At 36.3% G+C, this 21,271-nt stretch overlaps 3 protein-coding genes across 7 annotated transcripts in view; 1 reads left to right on the forward strand and 2 right to left on the reverse strand.

Annotated features, from left to right (window-relative positions):
• LOC116111064 overlaps nucleotides 1–12,083 on the forward strand; it is a 29,478-nt gene extending 17,395 nt beyond the window's left edge. The window contains exons 20-36 of the mRNA XM_031397268.1: nucleotides 567–1,199; nucleotides 1,440–1,839; nucleotides 1,927–2,054; nucleotides 2,546–2,713; nucleotides 4,015–4,215; nucleotides 4,399–4,959; nucleotides 5,043–5,102; nucleotides 5,218–5,543; nucleotides 5,748–6,174; nucleotides 6,991–7,458; nucleotides 8,016–8,132; nucleotides 8,229–8,350; nucleotides 8,435–9,158; nucleotides 9,360–9,614; nucleotides 9,856–10,038; nucleotides 10,517–10,858; nucleotides 10,937–12,083. Coding sequence (XP_031253128.1) covers nucleotides 567–1,199; nucleotides 1,440–1,839; nucleotides 1,927–2,054; nucleotides 2,546–2,713; nucleotides 4,015–4,215; nucleotides 4,399–4,959; nucleotides 5,043–5,102; nucleotides 5,218–5,543; nucleotides 5,748–6,174; nucleotides 6,991–7,458; nucleotides 8,016–8,132; nucleotides 8,229–8,350; nucleotides 8,435–9,158; nucleotides 9,360–9,614; nucleotides 9,856–10,038; nucleotides 10,517–10,858; nucleotides 10,937–11,686 — 5,865 coding nt within the window. The 3' untranslated portion in view covers nucleotides 11,687–12,083. The remainder of the gene's footprint in view (nucleotides 1–566; nucleotides 1,200–1,439; nucleotides 1,840–1,926; nucleotides 2,055–2,545; nucleotides 2,714–4,014; nucleotides 4,216–4,398; nucleotides 4,960–5,042; nucleotides 5,103–5,217; nucleotides 5,544–5,747; nucleotides 6,175–6,990; nucleotides 7,459–8,015; nucleotides 8,133–8,228; nucleotides 8,351–8,434; nucleotides 9,159–9,359; nucleotides 9,615–9,855; nucleotides 10,039–10,516; nucleotides 10,859–10,936) is intronic.
• An 817-nt stretch (nucleotides 12,084–12,900) lies between these two features.
• Nucleotides 12,901–17,877, reverse strand: LOC116111083 (S-adenosylmethionine carrier 1, chloroplastic/mitochondrial). 5 transcript variants are annotated; one of them, XM_031397286.1, is made up of 13 exons: nucleotides 17,762–17,877; nucleotides 17,559–17,620; nucleotides 16,615–16,722; nucleotides 16,118–16,200; nucleotides 15,588–15,664; nucleotides 15,067–15,157; nucleotides 14,599–14,652; nucleotides 14,404–14,499; nucleotides 14,161–14,250; nucleotides 13,909–13,960; nucleotides 13,646–13,707; nucleotides 13,495–13,575; nucleotides 12,901–13,320 (listed from the first exon to the last, which is right to left on the reverse strand). In XM_031397286.1, exons 2-13 carry the CDS (start codon nucleotides 17,611–17,613, stop codon nucleotides 13,195–13,197), a joined length of 975 nt encoding a protein of 324 aa, XP_031253146.1. In that variant the 5' UTR covers nucleotides 17,614–17,620; nucleotides 17,762–17,877; the 3' UTR covers nucleotides 12,901–13,194. The 5 variants fall into 5 exon arrangements, with proteins under 5 accessions (XP_031253146.1, XP_031253144.1, XP_031253145.1 ...); XM_031397284.1 differs by having other exon boundaries at nucleotides 17,559–17,630; nucleotides 17,762–17,872; XM_031397285.1 differs by having other exon boundaries at nucleotides 17,559–17,663; nucleotides 17,762–17,872.
• Nucleotides 17,878–19,454: 1,577 nt separating this feature from the next.
• Nucleotides 19,455–21,271, reverse strand: part of LOC116111065 (glucan endo-1,3-beta-glucosidase 8-like) — a 29,175-nt gene continuing 27,358 nt past the window's right edge. The window contains exons 3-4 of the mRNA XM_031397269.1: nucleotides 20,755–21,112; nucleotides 19,455–20,556 (exon numbers count right to left, since the gene is read on the reverse strand). Of these exons, the coding sequence (XP_031253129.1) occupies nucleotides 19,455–20,556; nucleotides 20,755–21,112 (1,460 nt within the window). The remainder of the gene's footprint in view (nucleotides 20,557–20,754; nucleotides 21,113–21,271) is intronic.

A 21,271-nucleotide genomic window follows, 5' to 3' on the forward strand; every position in this document is an offset into this window, starting at 1 on the left:
GCAAAATGTAGTGTGTCGCGTGTATCAATCTTTATTTTTTGTATGTTTAATTGAAGTATGTTAGGACTTAGGATTAGTTAGGAGGTTTCCATTTTTGCTCTTCCCTTGTGTGGTCCTGTCTAAAGCAAAATACTGTTATTCTCTTGACGCTTTTAAAGTGGTAGATGTTCTTCATTATGAATATCAGATACCTGCTATCTGAAGCATATCTGTGATCATCCTTTATATAAACACTTTGTCATCTTTCTTGCTGTTCACTTTTGTCTAGAATTCTCTCTCCTACCTTTTTTAGGTTTGAAAGTTAACTGTGTCTCAGTGAACTCATGGCTGTCAACCCAGCTAGATAGTTAGATATAAAATTGAGATAGTTTATATCTTTATTTTAATACCATGGGTTGTGTTATTCCTCTTCTTGCTCATTCTCAGATATATCACGTTAGAGCTATATACTACTAATGCATATTTGTTGGTTATGTTTCATTCATTACAATTTATTTCCATGTCTCTGAGGCTTTTCAATTGAGATATGGGCCTGTAAATTTCTCAATAAATGTTTCTCTATGCAGATAGTGCTGGATCAACCTTTTCTTATGGGTGTTCACGTATTATGGGAATCACAACTGGAGTACCACTTATACCATAATGACTGGGAAGAAGTTTCCAAACTTCTGGACATTATTCCTAAATCTGTGCTATCAGATGGAAGCCTACAGATTGCTTTGGATGGTTCACAGCCTGCTTCAACTATCGGTAGTAATAGTGAATTTCCTGACTATGGCAATTACATATGCTCTATAGAAGAACTGGATGCTGGTTGTGTGGAAGTGCCAGATATCAAAATATTTAGGTTATCTGCTAATATTATGTGCTCCATGTGGTTAAGGAGGCTCATGGAGCAGGAGCTAGCTAGGAAATTTATTTTTTTGAAGGAATACTGGGAAGGCACTGCAGAAATTGTAGCTCTTCTGGCCTGTTCAGGCTTCATTACTAGCAGAAATAAAATTTCATCTGAGGATGATTCTATTGAGAATTTATCAGATATTGTTGGAAGATCTTCTGTTGGTACCATTCAAGCTTTACATAAATTACTTATGTATCACTGTGCGCAACAGAACTTGCCAAATCTTTTGGATCTTTACCTTGATTATCACAAGTTGGTTCTAGATAGCAATTCACTTCATTCATTACAAGAAGCTGCTGTAAGTTTTCATTTCTGTCATCTGTGTTCTGCTGTAGTTTTCATTTCTATCATCCATGTTCATCACACTTTGTTCTCTCTGATATTGCAACATGTTTTGCTAATGTTTTGTATGGTACAATCTATACTATACATTATTTGTATACTTTTAATATCTAGTATACTGTAACATTTTTTGTATAAATCTAATATATTTTGCGCTCTTACCTTTGTCTTTGTTTTATTGGATACATCTGTTCAGGGAGATTGTCACTGGGCAAGATGGTTACTCTTATCTAGGATTAAGGGGCGCGAATATGATGCATCATTTTTTAATGCTCGTGCTATAATGTCACATAATTTAGTTTCTGGTAACAACTTAAGTGTCCTAGAGATCGATGACATAATTTGTACTGTTGATGACATTGCGGAAGGAGGGTGGGAAATGGCTGCTTTAGCAACTCTAATGTATGCCCCTGCTCCAATTCAAAGCTGTTTAAGTAGTGGTGGTGTAAACAGGCGTAGTAGTTCTTCAGCCCAGTGCACATTGGAGAACTTGAGACCCGCTTTACAACAGTTCCCTACATTGTGGCGCATGCTTGTAGCTGCATGTTTCGGACATGATACAGTTTGCGCTTTTGTAGGCCCTAAAGTGAAGAATGGTAAGCTTTTGACCTCTTATTTTCTTTTGGTTCTTTGGATTCGATTTGTATAACATTGTTTTTTTTTCACTTTATTTGGTAATTCAGCTTTATCAGACTACCTAAATTGGCGTGATACCATCTTCTTCTCTTCTGGACGTGATACTTCTCTTTCCCAAATTCTGCCGTGCTGGTTTCCTAAGGCCATAAGGAGGTTAATTCAGCTTTTTGTTCAGGTATGCATTTTAATCTCTTCTTAAGACGCTATTGAGATTTGCTATGCGATTTTCCTTCTCAAGGTTCTTGTCTAACTTATGGTCAAATAGAGGTATGATATAAGCTTTTCTTTGAGACAAAGTCTTGATCTTACAAAGCTTATGTTAATACTTGTAAGTAGTTTAATCTGTTCCATTTTACTGATCTTTGCCGTCGTTATTACCATTGTAATATATGTATCAAGGGTCATTTTTTATTTTAAACTTTTTATTAATAAATTGTGACAGAAGTTGTAAACCATCATTCAAAGAACTTTCAACGGTTGAGATTAAATTTGACATGCATCATTCCTAAGGTGTATCAATTATGTGTGTCAATATTATATCACTGTTGAAACTGTTTTGATCTAATCTTCCACTAAATGTGACATTTTGTGTGGAAAATAAGGTTTCCAATATATTTATATATTATCTGCCTGGACATTAATGATTTTGTTTGCATGTGATTGCAGGGTCCTGTTGGATGGCAAGCACTTCCAGATCTGCCTACAGAATCTTCACTAGATAGAGACATTGAATTTTTCATAAATGCCCATGGGCATGCTGAGGTTAGTGCTATCTCATGGGAAGCAACTATCCAGAAGCATATTGAAGAGGAACTTTATGACTCCTCACTCCAGGTATGTGCTTTTTTTTTCAAGGCAATCATTTCATTCGAAATGTAATAATTATAAGCTGTTGACTGAAATAATATTTTTGGCTTTATGAGATTCTTTCATAGCATTCTCTTTTGCCTGGGTTACTATTTGTCGCAATTTAAGTAGCAATATTATTAGTTTGGTTACAATTGATCTTCTTACTTGTTGATAAGAAACTTCATACAATTTTATGATTCTAAAAGTCTATTAATGAAAGCAGTCCACACTAAGGTGGAGAGACTAACTTACAAAATAGGCCAAAGATTCATAATCCATGAGAAGACCCTAAAATAGATATCCCGGAAAAAATGAAGAAATATTTATTGGGCTAATCTATGTCAAACAACTGTTGCCTTACAATTAAACTATTTATAGTGAATAAAAAGAAAGAAAGTTCTCTAAATTCTACAGAGACAAAAGTACAAGGAGAAGCCTAAATTTTTGTTTTCATAACATCAAAACCTCTTCTCCTGATTGTCTATTTCTCTCATTCCGTATTGCACATAATAAGGCCATCACTTGACAGTCTGACAAAACATAGGCTTCTTTCCTCCCCAAAAACCGTTATGCCTTCCCGTTGTGACAGAAAAGTTGGACAGGCACAACCCATGAAATTTTAATGTTTGAAAATGCACTGAATCAGAGATGTAAGGCAATGGAGAGGTGCAAGAAAGATGATTAATGCTCTCGACTTCTCTTTTTGCACATAATGCACCTTTGATGATATAAACACAATGTCGGTATTCCCCTTGTAGTGGTGTCCTTAGTGTTTAGCTTTCCTTATTCAAAGATTCAAGGTTGAAATTTACCTTGAAAGGAACTCCTATGTGTATAAAACTTCTTAATTGTGTCATGATATCTTATCAAGTGATTCTGAAGAGAGTGGGAGACTCATTCTCTATTGTAAAGGACATGGTTCTATGTTATGCACGGGAGTATTCAGTTTTCCAGAAGTTAAACTATCTGAAGACGAGCTGACCCTGATTTTCTTAGGGGAATTTATTGTTTATCCTATGCACAATATAAGCTAATTATGTTCCTTGGTTTTTGAGAGCAATGCTGTTTTGACCATTACTCATACGTTGTTATCTGCTTGCTATTGGCTTTGGAATTCTTTAATTGTGCAATGCTATTTCACAAAATCTTTTGGCAGCTATGATAATATCTGGATAGTCATAGTGTGCTGTTACTTGCTTAATAGCTTCCTTTCTGCTGGGAGCACCTACTTGGTTTCTTTTCACTTGCCTCCATTTCATTTATTGTTAAACTTGCGTTAACTCTAGGAGACTGGACTTGGACTTGAGCACCACTTGCATCGTGGTCGTGCCCTGGCAGCTTTTAACCATCTTCTTGGTGTTAGAGTTGAGAAGTTGAAATCAGAAGGCCGATCAAGTTCTTCAGCACAGGGACAGGCAAATGTTCAATCTGATGTTCAAACACTTCTTTCACCCATCCAGCAAGGCGAAGAGTCTCTTCTTTCATCTGTAATTATCAGTTTCCTTATTGTCTAGATTTATTTACTCAAACAAATATATCTAGTTCACCTCAGTTTGATTATTTTCTATTGATATTAAAGAATTTACTTTTACATTAATATATTGTTGAAGTCAATATTAGTTTTATCTAATTAGGGCTTTGTAAGTATCTAATGGGATTTAAATTTTTAGGTTATGCCACTTGCTATTTCACATTTTGAAGATTCTGTATTGGTTGCCTCATCTGCTTTTCTCCTAGAGCTTTGTGGGTTATCTGCCAGCATGCTCCGTGTTGATATAGCGGCTTTGAGACGGATATCCTCTTTCTACAAATCTAGTGAAACTAATGAAAGTCATAAGCAATTTTCACCTAAGGGTTCTGCATTTCATGCAGCATCCCATGGAGGTGATATAACAGAGTCTCTAGCTCGAGCACTGGCAGATGAATATTTGCATGAGGATAATGCAACCAAGGCTAAGCAGAAGGGAACTCCAAGTTCAGTTAGTGACACACAGCCTTCTAGAGCTCTAATGCTTGTCCTACAACATTTGGAAAAGGCTAGTCTTCCAGTAATGACAGATGGAAAGACTTGTGGATCTTGGCTGTCAACTGGTGTTGGTGATGGAGCAGAATTAAGATCTCAACAAAAAGCTGCAAGCCAGCACTGGAATTTAGTTACAGTCTTTTGTCAGATGCATCAGCTTCCTTTAAGCACAACATACCTTGGTGTATTAGCACGAGATAATGATTGGGTATGCTCTAATGTTTTCACTATTGTTTGGTTAAGGAATGTTTTTCCAATTTTATATCTCATGTTGCCCTTATCTTTTGTAAGGTTGGATTTTTATATGAAGCTCAAGTTGGTGGGTATCCTTTTGAATCAGTGGTCCAGGTGGTAAGTCTCCTTTCCTCTTCAATAGTTTTTCTCTATATACATTTTTTAAAAATTAATACAAACATTGTTTGTGATGAAAATTTGACCATTTTATGTCCTTTTGTCTGTGGTTCAGGCCTCAAAGGAATTTAGTGATCCACGTCTCAAAATTCACGTGTTAACAGTTTTGAAAGGCATGCAATCAAGGAAAAAAGCTAGTTCTTCATCTTACATGGATGCTACAGATAAAAATGAAAGTTCCTTTTTAGATGAAAATTTATATATCCCGGTTGAGCTCTTTAGAATTTTAGCTGATTGCGAGAAGGAGAAAAATCCTGGAGAGGCCCTCTTGATTAAAGCTAAGGAATTGTCCTGGTCTGTTTTGGCAATGATTGCTTCGTGTTTTCCAGATGCTACACCATTATCCTGCCTAACTGTTTGGCTGGAAATTACTGCAGCCAGGTTACAACACATATCTTATATTTTAGTGTTTTTTAAAGTTTTGGATATTTGTGCTTTTGTGCTGGAGGGAGTCAATGCATATATGAAATTTCATATAAATATGCTTTATTCCTTTAGTATCTAGAGCATCCTAGCTCCTTTAATAAATACTTCACATTTGCATTGTAGTAGGGCTTAGATCTAATTGTTGCTAATTATTAACAGGGAAACTTCATCGATAAAGGTGAATGACATAGCTTCACAGATAGCAGATAATGTTGCTGCAGCTGTGGAATCTACCAATTCCATGTCAGCTGGTGGTAGACCCCTTGCATTTCGTTACAACCGGCTGAACCCAAAACGTAGACGGCTTATGGAGCCAATATCCACGGATCCCTTGGTTGCCTCATCTGATGTTTCAAATACTTATCCTGATGCAAGAATATTAACTGCCCAGGAAAGCAGTGGGGAGGAAGGAAAAATTGAAGATGGTCACAATATTAACATTCGAACTGATTTAATTGAAGGCCCTGCTTCTCTGTCCAAGATGGTTGCGGTGCTTTGTGAACAACACTTGTTTCTTCCTTTGTTAAGAGCATTTGAAATGTTCCTTCCTTCATGTTCTTTGTTACCTTTCATTCGAGCACTTCAGGTTTGTTAGCAATGTTAAATCTCAGCTTTACATTTATCTCTGTGATTCTTTGTGTAGAGCTCCCTTTTATGTATTACAAAACTTGACTTATGGACCCTTATCTCTTTGAGGCACTCCTTTTTGACCATATAGAACATGCATCCTGATCTCCTTGGATAAAGCCTGCTGGTCCAATTTCTGCTCCTGGTATNAATATTAACATTCGAACTGATTTAATTGAAGGCCCTGCTTCTCTGTCCAAGATGGTTGCGGTGCTTTGTGAACAACACTTGTTTCTTCCTTTGTTAAGAGCATTTGAAATGTTCCTTCCTTCATGTTCTTTGTTACCTTTCATTCGAGCTCTTCAGGTTTGTTAGCAAAGTTAAATCTCAGCTTTACATTTATCTTTGTGATTCTTTGTGTAGAGCTCCCTTTTATGTATTACAAAGCTTGACTTATGGACCCTTATCTCTTTGAGGCACTCCTTTTTGACCATATAGAACATGCATCCTGATCTCCTTGGATAAAGCCTGCTGGTCCAATTTCTGCTCCTGGTATTAAGTCTAGATAGTTCACTCAATGTTCAATGAGCTCGTAGATGTAGACATAGATGTGCATGGTTAAGGGGAATATTAAATTACAGTACAGTGCATAAATTATTCCCCTACACCCCACCTAAAACTTCAATTAAAATACGTTATAGTTGAGTTATTTTGTGTGTGGATTTGATGTTGACTTCATTGAGTTATAATTATTGTTTTGTGTTAAAACTACTTTTTGGAATGAGGTTGATGGGATTATTTTCTAATACAAGCTTTATCCTTGTTGTTTCTACAGGCATTTTCACAGATGCGCCTATCTGAAGCGTCAGCACATCTGGGTTCCTTCTCTGCCAGATTAAAGGAAGAGCCAACTCATTCACAGGCAAATATGGGAAGAGAAGGCCAGATTGGAACTTCATGGGTTAGCTCAACTGCTGTAAAAGCTGCCGATGCTATGCTTTCAACTTGTCCATCTCCTTATGAGAAGAGATGCTTACTGCAATTGCTTGCTGCTACTGACTTTGGTGATGGGGGATCTACAGCTACTTACTATCGACGACTCTACTGGAAGATTAATTTGGCGGAGCCTTCACTGCGAAAAGATGATGGCCTGCAACTAGGGGATGAGACTTTAGATGATGCTTCACTTTTAACTGCATTAGAAAAGAATGGACATTGGGAACAAGCACGGAACTGGGCCAAGCAGTTGGATGCCAGTGGTGGACCTTGGAAATTTACTGTTCACCATGTCACAGAAACTCAGGTAATATAAATGCAATATAGGTTCCTGCTTCCATCTCAAGTGATTTAATGGATTGTTGAACTTTCCTCACTCGGAGGAGGATTGTCATCTAGGATGTGAAACAATTCACTAATTTAATGTTCAAACTATGAAGCCTACACAAGTTTTAATATAGCACATTCTAATGTTTATATCCATGAAATTTATAACTTAATATGATTTATATGGACATTTTGTTTTCAAAATTTTACTTTGTTAAAGTTTTTGTGAGTTGCTTGTGTGATAATTACTGAAACCATATTCCAAGTAAACACCTTGAGCACCTTTATATACAGAACCTCTTCATTATAGGTTATTACTGGTGAAATTATCATAACATGGCACTTATAGTTTGTTTTTCGTTTGGGAAATGGTTCAGTTTGTAATGCCTTTTATGTTGTTATGGACTCTGCTACATACCCTTTGTCTAGGCATTTATGGCGTGAATCCTTTATCATGCCTGCCATATCTGTAAGCACCTCTTGATGATTTCTTCTTGAACTTGTCAATGCTGACTTTTGCCCTCTCCTCATTTTTAGGCTGAATCCATGGTGGCTGAATGGAAAGAGTTCCTTTGGGATGTCCCTGAAGAGAGAATTGCTTTATGGGGCCATTGCCAGATATTGTTCATCAGATATGCCTTCCCTCCTTTACAGGTACGTTTGTTTTGTGATAGCAACATTCGCCTATCAGAATCATGATTCTGGCAACTTGCATAGTGCTTAGATAATCTACTTTCATATTGTGTGCAGGCTGGATTATTCTTCCTTAAACATGCAGAAGCAATTGAGAAAGATCTTCCGGCTAGAGAGCTTTATGAAATGTTGCTACTTTCGCTTCAGTGGTTAAGTGGAATGATAACCCAGTGCAATGCGTAAGTTACTTTAAAGCTGATCCAGTTGCTGCCATTCAGCGTAGTATATCACTACTAAACTGACCTTTGTGCTCATTTTATTAGAGTTTATCCGTTGCATCTTCTGCGAGAAATTGAGACTAGAGTATGGCTGTTGGCAGTAGAATCAGAAGCTCAGGTGAAAAGTGAAGGAGACTTCAGTTTAACCAGTTCCACCCGGGAAAATACTTCCAATATCATTGACCGGACTGCAAATATAATAACAAAAATGGATAATCATATTAATGCAATGAGGAACAGACTTGCAGAGAAACATGATGCTAGGGAAAATAACCAAGCAAATTACAAGAACCAAGTGTTGGATGCTAGTTCTTCAACTACATCTGGGGGAAGTACGAAGGCAAAACGGAGGGCGAAAGGCTACATGCCATCAAGACGGCAATTAGTGGACTCTGTAGATAAAAGCACTGAACCTGAAGATAGTTCTGTCCTTCTCAACTTTAGGCATGATTCTCAATTGCAAGATGAAAGCCTGACAATGGAAATGTCTTTTCCAAAATGGGAGGAACGGGTTGGACCTGCAGAGCTGGAAAGGGCTGTTCTTTCTCTTCTGGAGTTTGGACAAATAACAGCTGCCAAGCAACTTCAACATAAGCTGTCTCCAGCTCATGTTCCATCAGAATTTGTACTTGTTGATGTTGCTTTAAAGCTTGCAGCTATCTCGACACCCAATAGACAAGTCTCAATTTCAATGCTCGATGAGGAAGTGCTTTCAGTCATTCAATCATACAATATAGTGATCAACCGAAACTTCATCTATCCACTGCAGGTTTTTGTCCTAATATCCCTTAGTTCCTTTGTCTCACATACTTTTTTATGTACAAAGTTAATTGGGTTTACAATGCTAAAATGAATGAGGTCACTCATTTAATGGAATATTTGTAGTTTGTTCCCTTCTGTCTTTTCAAATGGTAATTTTCTCTTGTTTATGTTCTTTGATGGATTCTAATACTTGAATATGCAACTTTAGGTCTTAGAGAGTTTAGCTACTATTTTCATTGAAGGCCATGGGCGTGGTCTATGTAAGAAGATAATATCAGTCGTAAAAGCTGCCAATGTGTTGGGTCTTCCATTCTTGGAGGCATTTGAGAAGCAACCAGTTGAATTGCTACAGCTTCTTTCTCTTAAAGCACAAGAGTCATTTGAAGAAGCATATCTCCTTGTGCAAACTCATTCAATGCCGGCCACAAGTACTGCTAAAATTCTTGCAGAATCCTTCCTAAAGGTGTGCCATGTTAATTTTCATTTTTATTTGATATTTAATGCTGAAATTAAAATTCTAGGCTTTTGGCATTAGCTGTAACAGCTCATAATTTGTGGTGGATGTGGGCATTATTGTGGCATTGGACAACCAGGGTCAAAGTCGACCGAGCTTATGATTTAAACCCTATTATAAGTTGACCATATAAAACAAATGCTACTCTAATCTAGAGTAAGTTGTTGATTAACATCCTCCGTGTCTCTAGGGTTTATTGGCTGCACACCGTGGAGGGTACATGGATTCTCAGAAGGAGGAAGGACCAGCTCCTCTATTGTGGAGATTTTCAGACTTCTTGAAGTGGGCAGAACTTTGTCCTTCTGAACCAGAAATTGGCCATGCACTAATGCGTTTGGTGATTACTGGACAGGAAATACCTCATGCTTGTGAGGTATTGTTGTCAATTATAAGCTGATTTTAATACTATCCATTGCTTCTGATACCATAAAGATTTAGTTAAATTTTCATTCACCTTTCCCGAAGTTTCACCTAATTACAAACTGATTTACTTCGTCCGGAAATTATGTAAAAGCCTCCTTGTACGAGAGGTTCCTGATTAATCTTATGCAATTAGGAGATCTTTGATAATCATGTAGAAGGTTTATGATGATTTTCGTAATTCATTTGGGGGTTGTAACAAATGTTGATGCTAATGGGTTCTATCTATATTTTAGCCGAATCCTAGGGAAGATCAATAAAAAATAATTAATTTCTACATTAGGTTTCTCTATGAAGAAGTTAAAGGAATTTGTGGAAGTGATAATGATCGTGGTGACAACGATCAACAGCCCTACAATTATAAAGAAAAGATATCTGTATATTGTTTTTGATGTACATCTGCTTCTAATTTTTTTAAGCGTTGTTCACAGGTTGAGCTTCTCATTCTCTCCCACCATTTCTACAAATCATCAGCTTGCCTTGATGGAGTTGATGTTCTTGTGGCTCTCGCTGCAACCAGGGTTGAAGCTTATGTGGCCGAGGGTGATTTTCCATGTTTGGCTCGACTGATAACGGGCGTCGGAAACTTCCATGCCCTTAATTTTATTCTTGGCATTCTTATAGAAAATGGTCAGCTGGATCTCCTTCTTCAAAAGTACTCTGCTGCTGCAGACACAAATACGGGCACTGCTGAGGCTATCAGAGGATTCCGAATGGCTGTTCTCACATCGTTGAAGCATTTTAACCCCAATGACCTTGATGCATTTGCTATGGTTCGGATGTGCTTACACGACTTATTTTTTTCTGCAACTTCGAGTTTTTAAATATTCATCTCAATCTTCTTTTTACAGGTCTATAATCACTTTGACATGAAGCATGAAACAGCTTCTCTTTTAGAGTCGCGAGCGGAGCAGTCCTGCCAGCAGTGGTTTCATCGTGCTGACAGGGACCAAAATGAAGACCTCCTAGATTCCATGCGCTACTTTATCGAAGCTGCGGAAGTTCACTCTTCTATTGATGCTGGCAATAAAACACGAAGAGCTTGTGCGCAGGCTTCCCTTGTCTCTCTTCAAATTCGAATGCCGGATTATAAATGGCTGAACCTTTCTGACACCAATGCCCGGCGAGCATTGGTTGAGCAATCTCGTTTCCAGGAGGCTTTAATCGTCGCAGAAGCCTATGGTCTTAACCAGCCGAGTGAATGGGCGCTGGTACTTTGGAATCAGATGCTCAATCCAGAACTAACGGAAGATTTTGTGGCTGAATTTGTGGCTGTACTTCCCCTCCAGCCTTCTATGCTTGTCGAACTGGCGAAATTCTATCGGGCTGAGGTGGCGGCCAGGGGCGACCAGTCCCAATTCTCAGTCTGGCTGACTGGTGGAGGCTTGCCAGCTGAATGGGCTAAATATCTGGGAAGATCATTCAGATGCTTGTTGAAGAGAACTAGGGATCTGAGGTTACGGATGCAACTGGCCACTGTGGCAACTGGGTTCACCGACGTGATCGATACATGCACAAAGGAGTTGGATCGGGTTCCCGATATCGGTGCACCACTCGTTCTCCGGAGAGGGCATGGTGGGGCTTACCTCCCGTTGATGTGAGTAATACATGATTCCATGGCGATGATGATGATGATGAAAATTTTGACTTGGATGATATCAAACGTGATTACGAGGGGCTGATCCGATGGTGCCGGTGATATTAAATCTCGTAAATCTCTATTTTGATGAATTAGCAACAAGATTATATTTTTGGACAGCGTAAATTAGTTGAAGAGTTTGAAAATAATTGTTGAAGAATATGTTCAGATTAGGAAGACAAAAAGGGGTTGAAGCCTGGAAAATCTTGTAAAGTGGTTCGGTTTTGTTCTGTTAAAATTTTTGAGAAATTTCCTTTTTGGATGACAGAATTTTTGGTGATGGGTAATGTCAATTTTGTAAGAAATGTACATGTGTACATATTTTTTAGTTTTGAATATAAAGTTCATTTTTGTGTTTAGTTTGTTTCTCAGGAAAATTTACAAATTTATTAAGAACTTGGTTACACTCTTAATTTGAATATGATCTATATGTTATACTGTTATTCTCTATTTTTGTTATTTTCTGTTTTATAAAAGTAAAGACTTAGGGTATGTTTGGGGAGTTAGATTAGAGGATGGGATTGAACTCTTTTTTTTTTTTTTTTAATTCCAAATGATTGGTAGCCATAGCCCATAGGAATTAGGATTACTTATCCCAAATTGGATTAACTTTTTTTTACATTAAAAAATTATTCTTATTAAATTTATTTATATTGTATTATTTTATATAATGAGAACTAATTATTAATATACAAATTTATATACTTACTTAATAATCGATATAAAATGTGATAGTTTAATAATTTAAAAATTATGACTTAATTATATTTAATGTTTTTAATTGATTTTTAATATAAATATTCTTATCCAACCCCATACTTTACTAAACACGAGACAGTACTATTCTAATCCTAATCCCAAAATCTAATCCAATCTAATCGAACTCTACCTCTCAGACGCGACCTAAAAACGATGACGCAACGCCAGTTTGATAAAATGACAAATTCCTCGAAGGATTATGAAGTAACAATAATTTCATTACCGTTTTAGTATTTCCATTATATTTATTATTACACCTTCCGTCTATTTTAGCACCTAAAATTTTTTAACATGATAATTATTGATTTTTGTTATTTAATCAAATCTTAAGAGTCAATTAACTCAAATAAAAATTATAAAAATAGATTAATATTATACGTTTTATGAGATAAAATAAGAAAATAAAAACGATAATTATCAGCCTTTAGCTTTTCAAAATAAATTTTGATTTAAACTGTCACTACAAAGAATCAAGGTATACATAAACCTCAAACATCTTGGTAATGCCCCATTCAGAAGGGCCCTGATTAATTTCTAACCTTTTTTTTTTTCCCTCATGTAATTGAGACTTATTTCATCAAAAGCAGATTTTTCCATTGCACGTGCGAAGCTACCAGCGCCAACTGAGCAAGAACGATGTATAATTTCTTATGCTCTGTTGGTGACGTGAAAAAAAAAGAATGCTTCCTGACATCGTTCAGGAACATAAATTCAATCTTGCTTTGATTGTTCAGAAGGTGATGGACGCCTCTGAGCAAGCGCCCGCTTAGTGCTTTCCAGGACACCGAAGAAAATTGAACCACCGATGCCTATCCACAGTACCCTCGGTCCAATGCCCTACAGTGAAGAGGAAATGTAATTCTCTCAGAATTACCATTGTATCATATCTGTATAATAAATCTTACGAATTTGAAGATGTGTGTGACTGCTTTTTATTTTATAATTCTGCCCTTTTTAGGGTATTTTCAATCATGTCAACTGGAAATACTTTTTTCCGGGTGGAAATCGTACCTTCAGAAGAGCAGGAGGTCCTTCTTCTCTAACAATAGTTTGAACACAATCGAAGATACCTTTGTACTGGTTTGCGGATCCCTACAATGGAAAATAGATGGTATAATGAACCAGCAGAGTACAATTTATAAGGAAAAAAAAATGATAGTACCTGAACCATTAATCTTGTTTTAATCACATCCAGGGGAGTAGTAATAGCTCCAGTCAATGCACCTATAAAAGAGAATTTTAAAAAATATTAAGAAAAAAACATCATTGTCCATGTTAAACCGGTACTCTTCAATACTTCTTTGTTTTTGCATTCCATCAATGTAGATACAAAAACGATCGGATTCGATCGTTAAAAATTTGAAGTTGTATCTTGGGAAAAGACATTATATGCTCCCAGATTGATGTGTATGAACGAGTCATTACCAGCAAAGGCACCAATGACAGCGTTCTCAGGATCATTCAACTCTCTGTGCGCCTACAAAAATAACAAAATGTCAAAGTTCTCAATTGATCAAAACTTAAAAAGAGTCTGTTTGGTTGTGCTTATCTACAGATCAAAAGAACTTATTTAAAGTTATAAGTACTTCTAAGATTAATTTAAGTTGTCTGGTTGCATCTCAAAATATACCCATGAAGTGTAATATTACATGAAACTATGCATAGCAAGGAGCTTACTGCTGCTTTATAACCCAACCGAAGCTGCTCATATAAGCAGAATTGAATTGCATCAAAGGGCAAATCCCGCAATAGAAAGGATCCATATCCCTGAGATTTCAAAGATGCCGTTCAAATTAGATATCCCAAACAATTAACAAAATGCAGTAACTATATGCCTGCAGGTCAAGAATCAAAACCACAGTACAAAGAACAAAATAAAAGAATGAACCTCAGGTAAACAGAACTATTTCAATCTCATACCGCATATAGACCCTTAAATCCTTCCTTAGAAACAATAAGACGGACAGCATCCGGAGCTGAAACAAACTGCCCAGTCTGCATCCTTTGCTTAATAACCTGTTGATTGTTAAATAGTAAAAAATTAATCTAAACACAAAAGAATTATGCCTAGTATAGCAGTTCCTAAACCGAAAATGCATAGGTAGAAAAATCTACTTCTGTTGGCACACGGATGAGAGAAGCAGCAACCCCTCCTATGGCACCTGCTGTCTGCATAATATTCAAAAAACTTATTGCAAGAAAAGAATAATCTAAAAGGGACTGAACCGTTGAGCAAAATTTAAGCAACCAAACAAATTCAAGATGATAAACTGGACCAAATCATTCAGAATGGTGGGTGGGATGTTTACAGGAGTTTCCGGGTGGCTAATATAAGAAAAGATGAAGATACATCGAGGCCTAAAAGTCGAGTATAATATAATACTTTCATCCAATGGGAAAGTGTGGAGACACTCAAAAGCTTGTGTCTCTATGATTTCCATGGGACTTCAACCAGAAAAACAAATTAAAACATGTTCAAAGGAAAACTATTGACAAGCATTCTTACAAATTAAGAAACTTATTTCCGAGCAACCATCATTAATATGCGAAAGCAAAGACAGAAGACATTGTATAATCACTTACCAGATGAGCAACAGCACTAAGATTTTCAGGAAACATCCTCAACAATTTCTGTTTTGTTGGTTCATATACGCCAACAAATAAAGCAGAAGCGCTGTAAATAAAGTATAAAAGAATTATACTCATATCACTACATAAAATCAGTACATAAGAGCTTATCTCACTACATCAATACATATTCAGGAATAATTGATTAACAAGTTACTTTCCAAACCTATATCCAACTCACTTTGGATACGGAAGACATATTTAATTATTGGATGAAATATACTAATCTCATTAAATAGAGGATCAAGAATCTACTAGTCAATAGAACTTCAGATAATAGATAGATTAAAGAAAAAAAAATCCTACAAAGAGGGCTAAACCAAATGATTTGCTACCTAAATTTTGATAGCAATGCTTCAGAGCCAACTTCCACGCGTTTAGCAAAATAAAGGAGATATGATTCTTAACAGGTCTAGAAACAACTAGATGCATTTTCCTGTAAAAACATGGAAGATATGCAGTTCTTAAGTACTTACGGTAAGACCCCAGCAAGGTTTCCAGCCAAACCAGAATAAAGGCCCTTCAACTTTATTTTTCCTCCACCTCGAGCAGCCTATAAAAATATATATATAAAAAAGTTTTCAGCCCAGGATAATTATTAAGTTATGGGATTAGATAATCTACACAAGATGGGGAACTATTAGATTCAAGTTCACCCACTTTACATATACAACTTAAATGCACCTCTACCTAAATCCCAAGAAAAGACGAAGTAGCAGCAAACAGAGAAGAGGCACCATTTTGTTTAGTGACCTTTGTATATATAGAAACAGATTTTGAATGATTGCAATTCCTTAACATTAAAAAGAAAAAAAAAAGAAGTAGGAGTCATCTAAATAGCAACAGACAAAAGGCACTCCTAAAGAAGCAGACAAGAGCCTGATAATGAGTAATGAAGCAGTAAAACCAATGGCAGAGAACCTTTCTCTCTAATGATATGTGACAACTCTTAATTCCTAACTCCAGGCAAGAAACAATTAAACATATAACCGTATGGTTAACCTACCTGCAGCCTTGTCTTTATGGTATCGATAGGATATAAAGCAGTTTCAACAACAACACCAGCTGTACCTCCTGCTATAACTCCCTCTGCAAAATTCCGCCTGACCAATAAGCATGCATAAAAACTAAACGATAAAATTTGCTATATGAGCAGCATTGACATTAACCAGTTTAGTACTATATGTCATGAACAAAAACTGAACCACTATATCTGTGCTTTCAATCATTTCAAAGAAAAAAGCAGTTACAGACCCTATAAGAACTTGCCCTAAACATTTCATGAACAAAAATCAATCATGAAAATAAGCAAGCCTCCAAAAATGAGAATTCCACACAATTAAGAGCTAAATCACATGAATACATTGTCTGAAGATTTTTAAATGCGATGAATAATCAAACACAAACTGGATTTTGTTTGGGGTTATTGTCACTTGCACCCCTGAATCTTTACATGATTTTTCCATCTTTCACCCCAAGAAATTTAAAGTAAACTGCACATACCAAATAAAGTACGAAAGAAATCAAAGGGTTTCTGCTCTTCCATGCTAACTGATGCAAACGACTTCCTTGTTTCCAGCTGCAACTTCTGTGTTTTCTTGTTCGATAGATCTGCAAAAATGTGTCACCTGTTCAAAGTATAAACAACATTGTACAAAGAAAAAAGTTTCCCCCACAAAATAAAACGATTATTGCACATATTTGTTCATTGTTATAATAATAATAATTTTGTAGAACTTAACTAATTACCAACCTCTTAAAGGAACTGCAGATTAACTTCCTTTTTTAAAATAATTAATATAAAAAACTTCCAACACCACATATTTTTCAGAGTTTCCACATTTTTTATTTTTCTAGATTGTACATCAAAAAAGTACTTATATTTAGAACTAATCCAAGATTAACCAAAAAAAAAAAAAAAAAAAAAAAAAATTTAACAGCCCCGCTTAATTTATAATTCAAAAATTACATTTCAACTTGTATTTCAACATTTTTAATATCCAAAAAGACTTTAGAATTTAGATATAATATTCAAAAATTATTTCCAGAATCAAAAACTTAAAAAAAAAAAACATATTTTTTATTATCCCAAACAATCTTTTGAAAACACTTCAACTAAACCAAACAGAGTTTTATTTTACAAAAATGCTCTTGATATAATATTCAAAAACTATATTCAGAATAAAAAACATAGAAAACAAATTCTTTTATTTTATTTTTGCTTTTATCACAAACTCTTTTCTGAAAACACTTCAACCAAGCCAAAACCGTGTTTTCCTAAAACTTATTATTCCGTTTAAAAAAATATATATATATAATTATTAACCAAAATAACACAAAGCATTTTAACCACATCGTCCAACTCCAAAACCTAAATTAATGGAAAAATAATGAAGAACTAATTTAAAGCGAAAATGAAATGAGCTGCAGAAGCGCTTTTTAATTACCTGAAGAAGCTGTAGAAGTGCTTTTCGAATCAACGGATAGCGTTAAAGGACCCATCCAGGCCCTATAACAAACTAAATTGAGAATTAATATTACTCAAAAATCGCCTGAATTAAAAAAAAAAAAAAATTAAGAATAACAAAAAGAAGAAGAAGAAGAAGAGAGTAAAATAAAATTGAGGCGAAATGGAGAAAAAGAAGCTAACCAGAGAGAGGAGGACCGAACCGGAGAGACAGACTGAGAGAGTGCCGTTAGGAGAAGTGAAGTTGGAAATGTCGAGGGAAGAAAGAAGATAGAAGAGACTGTTGGGTTTTGTTTGAGGTTATTATCACTTACCCCTCTAAACTTTTAAAAATAAAATCTGTTCCTATAAAGTTGAGAAACTACTGTGAACACCCTCTTCCGTTAGTTTTGTCTTTGTTAAAGTTTGATGGAAGCAAGGGCAAAAATGGGTATTTCATAAAAATCTTACAACATAAAAAAGAAAAAAATAGAAAAAAAAAAAATCAAAATACTAAAATATTGTTCTTTTTGTTTTTTTCAACAAAATTTGCAAAAATAAACGTGTTAAGAAGTTCAAAACATTTTCAAAATGAATTAAATATACATTTTTTTAGAAAGAGATATTTACTAACCCCCATATTTTTGCCTGAGCCACCCGCAATTATGAAAAATAGGAGGATAACCCCCATTGTGTTTAGGGGTGTTCAAAAGAACCGGTTGGAATCAGAACCGGTGGGTACTCGGGGTTTGGTTCCGGTTCCTACCTAGAACCGACCGTCAACGGGTAGGTTTCAGTTCCAAATTTTTAGAATCGTTACTGTGCGATTCCGGTTTCGGTTCCTATAGTTAGGAAACGGAACTGGAACCAGGAATCGCGACTAATATAAAATAAAATTAAAGATTAGGAGGGTTAATAATTCTGTTTAACACATAACTTAAATTTTATAGATCTGTTTAGCTCAAAAGTGAAAAAGAAAATTAATAAGAAAAAATTATTAAAATAATTGGTGGTTGCTTAGTCTCTAGCCAGATCGGCTTGCCGCTTAGCAGGATCGTCCCGACATGAAGTTGAAAAGTCATTATTGCCCTTCATAAAATTATCAAAATGACGTAAAAACCTTCTTTCTTGTTAAAGTTAACCGGAAAATATAATGAAGTGAGAGTTAACCTCCTATTGCCGATAATAGCGAGTGACATCTACTAAATTGGTAAACCTATAGAAGTTAAAAATAAGTCTACGGGCAAATTTGTAATTGCAATGACCAATAATTACCAACCTGCCAATCTAGCGAGATAAATTAGTAGAAGAGTAATGCTATTCTTACTTACGAACTTACTAACTGTCCTACTCACCTTTGTTAAAATTATATATGATATCCGTACTATGCTTTATATTTACACACGTTAGTAAGATGGTTAGTAAGATCGTGAGTAAATATAATATTATTGATTAGTAGAAATATGTTTGTTTTTATGGTAGTTTTTGAATTTTAAAGAATGTATGTAACAATAACTATAAATAACCAAGGGTACATAGATTGGAAATAATCGGAATCATTAAGTTCGAAATATATGTATATATATATATCTTCCATTATACATAATATAGGCTTGCAATCGCTCTTAGAATTGAATACAAATTTATTTGGGTCATTGAAATACACAAACAAATATTAACTCGCAAAAATATACAAATAAATAATCAAACTTAAAACATTCTACGTAATCCCTTCACTTAAGATCACTGAACATCAAAACTTACGATTATTACCATATATTTTATTTACAAAACAGTAAAAAGAATAATAAACAAATATTTTAACATATCGTACCATGATGCTATGCCTATGCTTTAGTGATCTTGACGTGTGTTATTTGTTAGTTGTCATAACTGTTTAGAATAATGTTAAGAATGCATACAAAACTCCGGCGAAAACGGTGGCAAACGATCCGAAGACCACCTTGAAGCCGCCGCTCTCGATCTGAATGGGGAAAAAACATGTCCCGTTGCTCGGATTCTTCTTCACGACAACCGCTAATCCATTGAAATCACAAGCCTCCTCTTTTTGATTTTTGATTTGATAGTACATGTTGAACGCCTGCGACACCTTCGTTAGATTATCGTTGCCGCTGCACGATCCGCCCTTGCCGATGCTCGTGCAGTCGCCTTCCTTACACGCCTCCTCCATTTGCTTAGGCACCAGCGACATGTCCCTCACCCCTCTATCGAAAACGCACCACTGTTGGTCCAAATACTTCACATTCTTTGCCCCCACTGGCATCTTGTTTTGCCCCTTCCCCGTGAAGTCTATCGGAAACTTTGGCTGCCCGTCGAAACGGAAAATCCCCCAGTGCCTTTCGAAGTCCCCTGGCGCGATGCTCTTCGCGTCCTCGTCGAGCAGGCCGAAAAGATAAATGTCGAATTTGGTGTCTGGTCGCATTGGGGTGCCTTTGCCGCTCCCCAGCTTCTTGAACAAACCGTCATAAAATTTCTGCGCGTTTTTGTTGGTTGCAAATGAGTTTCCGTCCGTCGGCCAGCCGATTTCCCCTATGATGATCTTCAAGTTCGGTACCCCGACTTTCTTGAGAGCCCAAAGCAAGGTGTCGTAGTTTGCGTCGAGGACGTTTGTGTAGGAATTTTGTTTGTCGTTGACGGTTTTACCGTTGCCGAAGAAAGCGAACTCGGTGGGGAAATCGGGGTTTTCGTAGAGACTAAGGAAAGGGTAGATGTTGACAATGAAAGGGGCGTCGTTATCACTGAGAAAATTCACAAGTTGCTGCATGATATCCTTTACATCCTTACGAAAAGCGCCATCGGAGGGCAAGTTCGAGGTCGATTCGTAAACGTCGCCGTTTAGAGGCACTGATGCTTTGATGGTTTTGCCATAGCCAGCCTCGTTTAAAGCTTTCTGAACATTTTTTAGGGCGGGCAGTGTGGGTTTCACGAAGGTACCGTTGTATGATTTCAAGAAGGGTTCATTTCCAACAGCTATATATCTACGTGAAAATTCAAAGAAGTAACTTAGATTAACATAAACATAATTTATATACTATTTTTCATTGAATTAAGCTTTTAAGATTAATGGGTATTCAAAAAAATGAATAAATAAGAACGAAAATCCATCAAATATACACCAAAATTAATCAAATTTAAACAAATTAATTAAGTAGATAAATAAATTTAATTTTACTAACTTGATATTGACAGAATTTGTTTTGAGATGTTGAGTGACGTTGTCTTTCACCCAATCCTTTGCATTTTGATAATCATCGGCCATTGCTTGAAGGTCTAAATTAGGAATTGCAAGCATGACTTCAATCCCAGTATTCGCTAGGGCTTTCACTGTGTAGCCGTCGGCATCGAAGAGCTTCACCCTTTTGAGACCGTTATCCTTCAACATCTGCACCACGATGGACGGCGATAACGGGTGGGAGGCGATGTTGCCCCAATTCATCCCGATGTCCACGGTTGCGCTGTCTATAGAGACCAGAATCACAGAGAAGGTCAAGAGGAAGAACACGGCTCTAACCATTGTTGATCGATTGAGCCAGTCTTGCAAGGGTGAGAACCAATGGTTAAGAAAAATTGAGATTCTTTTTTTGTGGTTAGCTTTGGCTTCTGGACGTAGAGGTAATGCATGCAAGGTAATGCGAGAGTACAGGGGATTTTGCTTTTTATAGAGGGTTTATGTGATTTTGGTTCGTGTATTGT

Source organism: Pistacia vera, unplaced genomic scaffold (genome assembly GCF_008641045.1).
Source record: "Pistacia vera cultivar Batoury unplaced genomic scaffold, PisVer_v2 Contig625, whole genome shotgun sequence".
Lineage (NCBI taxonomy): Eukaryota > Viridiplantae > Streptophyta > Magnoliopsida > Sapindales > Anacardiaceae > Pistacia > Pistacia vera.